The sequence below is a fragment of the Cervus canadensis genome, chromosome 11 (genome assembly GCF_019320065.1).
Source record: "Cervus canadensis isolate Bull #8, Minnesota chromosome 11, ASM1932006v1, whole genome shotgun sequence".
In the NCBI taxonomy this organism is placed as follows: domain Eukaryota; kingdom Metazoa; phylum Chordata; class Mammalia; order Artiodactyla; family Cervidae; genus Cervus; species Cervus canadensis.
In genome coordinates this window covers 72,810,867-72,818,998 of record NC_057396.1, presented here as the reverse complement: position 1 = coordinate 72,818,998, position 8,132 = coordinate 72,810,867, and the positions used below count along the sequence as shown (strand labels likewise).

The window sequence follows — 8,132 nt, the reverse complement described above, 5'->3', positions numbered from 1 at the left end:
GGTGCATATCAAAGGAATAATTCCAGTGAGCCCAAACTGTTGTATCTTCCCATACACAGAAAAAAGTGCTAAATTCTTTTGTTTATCTGGTTTTCTTTTATTAACAATAATCTTTTGGTATTCTGATTATCTGATGTTTACCTCAAAAACTTCTATCTATCCTGGCTCCCCCTTGCCTCTTCAGAACTTGCCTCTTCAGAACAGTTTCTTAGCGCTATCCGAGATGCTGTGTTCCAGGCCTGAAGTCCTCAGAATGTCTGCCAAATAAAATACGACTCTCAACGTTTAGTTTGTGCATTTTTTTCAGTGGACAACTTCATCTCCCCTGTGGGTTCACAGCATTACACTAGTCAAAATTTAAAAAAAGAAAGAAAGAAAGAAGCTGAATGCCCTGTTGATATAATTTAAATTGTCAAGGAAGAGTTATTAAGAAAACGTAGGTCCCTTGTGATGGGGATGGGTGGGGTGATGCAGGCGGTGGGGAATGAAGTAGTAGTTATATTAAGATGCCACGGGCAATAACTTATGCAGTCTCTCTATATCACTATGAATTGGAATGATATTCTGAACAAAATTGTAACATTCTGTTCTCCTGGTATCCAATTAGCAATTAATCCAGCTGGAAAAATAAAATACAATTTCAGGTTCTTGGAAATTTTTTAAATTAAAATATAGTTGATTTACAATGCTGTATTAGTTTCATGTGTACAACAAAGTGATTCATATCATTTTTTTATCTGTGTTTGCTGTTATTTAATCACTAAGTCATGTGTGACCCTTTTGTGACCTTGTGACCCCATGGACTATAGACATGCGTCTCTGTCCATGGGATTTCCCAGGCAAGGATACTGGAGTGGGCTGCCATTTCCTTCTTCAGGGGATCTTTCTGACCCAGGGATTAAAGCAATGTTTCCTGCTAAGCCCATATATATATACGGGTATATATATGTGTATATATATATGTGTGTGTGTGTGTGTGTATATATATACACACTAGTGACTAAGAAGGTAAAGAATCTCCCTGCCAATGCAGGAAAAACAATTAATTAAGCACACACTTGCATTCCTAACACCATTTCTGCTGTTTAAGACACAGCGTTTGGTTCTCACCACCCTTAGGCTGCCATCTCCTCCTTCCCCATGGAAAGCCCACATTTGCCAGGGCCCATGTCACCACTGACCTGTGCAGACAGAGCTCTTTGTGTAGTGTAGTTCCCACTGCCATGGGTGGAACCAGGGCTGGATTTGTAACTAGTGTACCTTCTACCATAAGAGGCTCTCCCTTCTACCCATCTGGGAGTAGTGGACGTACACCAACTGCTCCTCGAACTCGCCTGAGAAGCAAACACAGAAAGGTTCTTCTGTATTTCTTTTAAGTGGCTTAGCATAAATAATATGGCCACTCTCTTATTTTCAAATTGTAGAAATTCGTATGAATTTCTCATTCTCTTATGATTTTATTGTGCTTCATTTTACTGTGTGTGTGCGCTCAGTCACTCAGTTGTGTCTGATTCTTCGTGACCCCATGGACTGCAGCCCATCAGGCTCCTCTGTCCATGGGATTCTCCAAGCAAGAATCCTGGAGTGGGTTGCCATTTCCTCCTCCAGAGGATCTTCCCAACACAAGGATTGAACCCCTGTCTCCTGCAGCTCCTGTACTGGCAAGTGGATTCTTCATCACTGAACCACCAAGGAAGCACACACAACACACACACACACACACACAGAGGCAGCATTACTCTATGTCTCATTTCAATCCTTTGATATCATGTCATGAACTTTTCAATCTCCACTCAATTTATTATTTTTTTTTCCCTATTGTCTTTCATTCACTATTCTCTGTTTGCCAATTCTTCATATGGATTCAATTTATCCTCCCTTTCTCTGTTTTGTACCCAGAACACCAGCTGGCATGCATACAAAGAGTAAATGTTTTTATTGAATTAAGATGCTCAGGTCAATTCTGGCCTTGGATGGCCAAAATTCCACTTGAACATGATGCACATTTACCACATATTGGAGTCAATGTCATTCATCACTGACTTTCCACCTACATGCAGTGAAATGAAATGTCTGCTGTCATACCAATAAACAAGAGATGTCACAGCCATCCATGTTTTCCGGCCTCCAAATGTGAATGAGGGCTCCCAAGACTGAGAGCCAGCAGGCGCTGCTGCCGCCACAGGTGTTTGCTAAGGAGCTCAGGGAATGCAAGCCGCAACCATCTGCCAGATCGGCCACTCCTTAAGGTGAACGAGGAATTAAGGATGCAAGCAATCAGGAGACAGAATTTGGCCCCAGATAGCAAGCTCCAGGAGTTGGTGATGGACAGGGAAGCATGGCGTGTTGCAGTCCGTGGGGTCCCTACAGAACTGAGGGACTGAACTGAACTGAGCTGAAGTGCATATGAAAGGAATGATTTCAGTGAGCCCATAGGCCTGCATCTTTCCATATGCAGAAGAACAATAAACTCCTTAACTTGATATCTGATTTTCTTTACCTCACAATAATCTCTGATGTTCAGATTCCCAGTCCCCTTTGTTGCAAACTTGTATATAGCCTGACTCCCCCTCCTGCCTCCTTAGAGCGGTTTTCTCATGACTACTGAGATGCTGCTTCCTGGTCTTAGAGTCCTTAACATTCCCGTCAAGGTCTTAACATTTCCGTCAATTTTATGTATAATGGTCTACCATTTTGAAAGTCATAATATACTTTTGCCTGAGATGTTCTTAAGAAATAGAAAAACACATTACATAATTTCCTTTGTGTTTACTCAACTCCTCAGTAGAACTCTAATTGCTCAGGTAAGTTTTCCCATTGGGATTTGGATATCAGAGTATGTGATCCTGAGATCTGAGATTAGAAAGCTAATCTCAAAAGCTTCAAAGCAACATATAAAAGGTCTTGCATTACCCTAAAGAACTGCAGCCTTCCTAAGGAAGGCAAAGATTTCTTCTATGAACACAGAAGACCAGTCCACATGGGTTGTAAAAAATTACACAATGGATCAATTTTTCTTTTTAAATCTTTAAGTGGTAAACTGATTTTTCCAGTGAAAAATGAACTAATACGGACAACAGTGTAGTAAGAAGATGAATGAAAAAGATAATAATCTGGTAAGTGAAAAGTGAAAGTGAAGTTGCTCAGTTGTGTCCAATTCTCTATGATCCCATGGACTGTAGCCTACCAGGCTCCTCCGTCCATGGAATTTTCCAGGCAAGAATACTGGAGTGGGTTGCTATTTCCTTCTCCAGGGGATCTTCCCAACCTAGAGATCAAACCCAGGCCTCCAATATTGCAGGCAGACTTTTCTTGTCTGAGCCACTAGGGAAGCTCGCTTTAAGTTTTACGTATAGAAACTGATGGTTTGAGAATAAACATATTTAGGGTAATACAGTTTTTAAATTCTGAAAATATATCTAACAAAAACAACAGCAGAAACAAAAACCTAACATTTGACACATGATAGTGTTAAGGAATCTGCCTGCCAATGCAGGAGACGTGGGTTTGATCTCTGGGTCAGGAAGGTCCCCTGGAGAAGGAAATGGCAACCCACTCCAGTATTCTTGCTTGGGAAACTGCTAGGACAGAGAAGCCTGGTGGGCCACAGTCCATGGGGTCACAAAAGAGAAGGACAAGACTTTGCAACTGAACAATAACAGCAGCAAACCTTAAAACAAACCTCACCATTGCTGGACTCTGATTAGGAATCAGAATTAAACACTGTGCTTATTAGATATTATTTATTTTTAAAGAATGGAAGAAGTTATATATTAATTAAAGCTGAACTGATTTTTATATTATATTATTTGTCCTGTCTTATGGTAATGTATTGATACCAACAACTGTCAATACACAAGTGAAAGGATTCAGGCAGAAAAGAGGGCTGACTTTAAGGGAAAAGAAAAAAAAATGTTTTAAAAAATAATGATATTATTCAGCCATTAAAAATAATGAAATAATGGCATTTGCAGCAGCATGGATGGACCTTGAGTGTCGTACTGAGTGAAGTAATTCAGACAAAGAAGGAGAAGTATCATAGGACACCCTTTATATGCAGAAGCTAAAAGGATTAATGCAAATGAACTTATAAAAAAGAGAAAGAGATGTACAGACTTAGAGAAGGAAATTATGGTTACCAGTGGAAAAGAGTAGGGGAAGGAGAATGGGATTTGGGGTTGAACATGTACGCACTGCTGTATTTAAAATGGATGATCAGCGAGGACCTGCTGGATGGCCCAGGGAACTCTGTGCAATGCAGTGTGGCTGCCTGGATGGGAGGAGAGTGTGAGGGGAATGGATACATGCGTGTGTATGGCTGAGTCCTTCTCTATTCACCTGAAACTATCAAACATTGTTTGTTAATCAGATATACCGCAATACAAAATAAAAAGCTTAAAGAAATTAAAAGGAAAAAAGAAAAAGTGACTAAGGACTTCTCAGGCAGGTGAGCACATTGAGTTTTGGGGAAATAACTATGCCATTTACAGTAAGCTTCTAAGCTCCACCATGTCTAACATGTCCATTTCTGGGACAGTAGTGTTTATTGAAGAATGTCCAGTGTACAGAATGTCCAAACTCTGCACCTGTTCTTTGATTGCAAAGCTGTGTAGTCCTGGACTATTCATTGGGCTGAAATCACCAGTTCCTTCTCAATAAAACTGAGAGATGATCAGCCCTGTTTAAAGAACTGTGAGAATTAAATTAGATGAGAAAGTTTACTTTGAAAATTATAAGACACAAATAAATGTATTAATGTCAAATAAACACATTTACCCAGAATTTACCTAATCTACCTAGAAACAGAACAGATGCAGAAAAATAGGTGTTGAGCAATGCAGAATCTACAATTATTATTGTGTCTATAGTTCATTTTCTGCACCCAAAAAATTGCTTCACAGATAGCTGTGTTGTGCTTATTAACTCTAAATGTATACACAGTGTTAATAAGACATTTAGTTTTGTTAAGAACTTGGAACAAATTGATAATAGGATGGATGGTTAAGATTTAGGTAATGTGCTTAGATTATGTTCTGAGACAAAGAATATGAGATGAAAACGAAAATGTATTCAAATCTGAAGTTGTTTAAATACTGAGTTTGTAGAAGCTATGAATAATGTAAATTGTTAAAGAAAAATATATAAGTGTATATAACATATATGCACACATACTTATCTTTAACTTTTATAGGCAGAAGACAGTGAGTACAGGGAGGCCTGGCATGCTACAGTCCCTGGAGTCCTAAAGAAATAGACACTATTTAGCCCCTAAAAAACAATAACAGTGTGTATAGCATGTATAGGCATCAAAGATTTTACTTTATTCAATATATAACATGTTATAAAATGTACACAATATAATTCAAAGAACCACAATATTGTAAATCAGGAATTCACAAATAAACTGACAGATGCAAAGCTGGATTGTTACCATCAGCAGGGACAGAAATCAGTCATCTCTATCCTGGGCAAAATGCACCTGTCTATAGACAAGTGTCACTTGCATTGCTATGGGTTATCTACAATTTACAGAGCTGTGGACTAAAGCAATGACAAGGAAATGCAGAGATAACATGGAGAGGTGGGTAGGTGAGAATTTATAACATATTTTATAATTTTAATCAAAGGGGCCATCCAATATTCCTGAATATTATTATTGCATTGTCTATATGAATTTAATAAATATGCAAGCATTTGGATTTCTCTAGTTCTATTTCATAGCTTGGGTTTCAGATAACATAAAGTAGATGCATCGATTTCCTCAGAATTACTTTGTGGCCAACTTCAGAACAGTGAATGAACAAGATGGTGAAGATATTGAGCCTAGAAGGAAATTAACACAATTTGATGAGGAAGGCACTGTCCTTTTCATTTTATAGGTGATGAAGCTGAAATTCTGTGCTTACTTGGCCTGCCCAAGACTTTACAACTGCTAAGTGGCAGAGTCATGATTCAGTTACTTACATAACTCATTCTGAATCTTACCTCCTTCTATTTATCAGTGGATTTCAAGAAACTTTAACTAGTTTCTTTAGTCCTCAGAGGGAAATTCTCAGCTCAAGGTGAGAAATAAAGAACTTCTACTCCTCTACATATATAATGCTTCAAGAAACAGAAATGTATCTATTTGTTATGTAAATAAAAACACCACAAAGGGAAACAGAGGCTAGTTACTCAGTTTGCTATATAGCAATGTAACTAACCTCAATCACAACGTTGGTGACAGATGAGAGAGTTGATGAAATTAAGAAATTCAGAGTTCATCCGCTAGTTTGATGGTGTCTCACTTAATGGGGGGGGGGGGAATATATATATATATATATCTTGAAGAAATAGAAGTATAAATAATCAATTCAATTAAATAAACTATCTCAGGGAACTCCCTGGCCATCCAGTGGTTAGGACTCTGTGCTTTCAGTATAAAATGGACAGGTTCCATTGCTCATAGGGAACTAAGGTCCTACAAGCTACATGTCTTGCCAAACATTACAAAAAAAAAAAAACCAGTAATTAACTAATTAAAAAAAAAAGTATTTCAGTTGAAAAGCTATGCTTATAGTAAACTTAACTTTACTTATGCCTAAGTGTTATGAGGGTGCCCAACTGGATTTAGAATTACTATTCTAACTACTTTAATTATTTTCCTTTTCACTACTCTTCAGGTTATTATCAACATCCCCATCGGTACCCTGCTGAAATTCCAACCTCCAGGACCACTGCAGAGAATGGAGGTGGAGAACCACACTGTGAAGACACAGTTCTTTCTCTTGGGATTCAGTGACCACCCAGAACTGCAGAGTGTTCTTTTTGCTGTGTTTCTGTCTATCTACTCCGTCACCCTGATGGGGAACCTTGGGATGGTTTTATTAATCACGGTCAGTCCCCCTTTGCACACCCCTATGTACTTTTTTCTCCGCATCTTGTCTTTCGTAGATGCTTGCTACTCCTCAGTCATTGCCCCCAAGTTACTTGTGGACTTAGTTTCTGATAAGAAGACCATTTCTTACAGTGGCTGTGCTGCACAGTTTTATTTCTTCTGCTGTTTGGTGGACACAGAGTCTTTTATCTTGACTGTCATGGCTTATGACCGGTACATAGCCATCTGCAACCCCCTGCTTTACACTGTTATTATGTCCCAGAGGATTTGCCGCCAGCTTGCAATTGGGGCATTTTTAGGGGGTACCATGAGCTCAGTGATTCACACCACTAATACCTTTCAACTGTCTTTCTGCTCCAGTGAAATTAACCATTTCTTTTGTGACATCTCCCCTCTCTTCTCTCTGTCCTGCACTGACACCTACATCCATGATGTTGTACTGGTGGTCTTCGCTAGTTTAGTGGAAGCTCTCTGCCTTCTAACAGTTCTCCTCTCTTATATCCTTATCATAGCAGCAATTCTTAAAACAGGATCTGCTGACGGAAGAAGAAAAGGATTCTCCGCTTGTGCTTGCCATCTGACTGTGGTCTCTATCTACCATGGTACCCTGATCTTCATTTATTTGCGCCCCAGTACTGGCCATTCACTGGATATTGATAAAGTGACCTCTGTGTTCTATACATTGATTATACCTATGCTGAATCCCCTGATTTACAGTCTAAGGAACAAAGATGTGAAAAATGCTTTTAGGAAAATGATTAGCAGGAAATTTCTTTCTTAAGAAAGGATGAAAATGAGGCTGACAAGTTTTCCACCCTGCTTCTTGACCTTTAGTTTTAACTAATGGAAAAGACAGTGTAATGTGGGTATTCCCTAATTCTACAGGCAATGAGGCCTCAACCACAAACTTGGGCCAGAATCTAATGTTAGAGCCAGGCCCTGTTACATATGTCTATATCTTTATCATTTTAACTTTGATTTTCTTTTTTCACACTCACTCCTTACAGGTGGAAGTTTAAATTAGTCTCCTTTATGGAAGATAATTTGCTAATATTTGAATGAAATATACAATTCACCTGGAATTTGAAAATTAAATATGAAAGTATCATTTAAACCAGTAATTCTACTTCTAGTAACTGAGCCTGCAAAAGTTTATCACTTCCAAAGTATTCATGGCATCAGAGCTTATAATCAATTCAGTTCACTTCATTATCTCAGTCGTGTACAACTTTTTGCAACCCCATGGACCACAGGA

The 8,132-nt window shown here is 38.7% G+C and overlaps 1 protein-coding gene across 1 annotated transcript; it reads left to right on the top strand.

Moving 5' to 3' along the window:
- The first annotated feature begins 6,722 nt into the window (after nucleotides 1-6,722).
- LOC122450577 (olfactory receptor 5I1-like) lies at nucleotides 6,723-7,658 on the top strand. The gene has a single exon (XM_043482933.1). The coding sequence runs from the start codon at nucleotides 6,726-6,728 to the stop codon at nucleotides 7,656-7,658; it is 933 nt and encodes a 310-aa protein (XP_043338868.1). The 5' UTR covers nucleotides 6,723-6,725.
- The last annotated feature ends 474 nt before the right edge of the window (nucleotides 7,659-8,132 follow it).

Coding starts and splice junctions, on each gene's coding strand:
- LOC122450577 (XM_043482933.1), top strand. CDS start 6,726: ATGGAGGTGGAGAACCACACTGTGAAGACACAGTTCTTTCTCTTGGGA.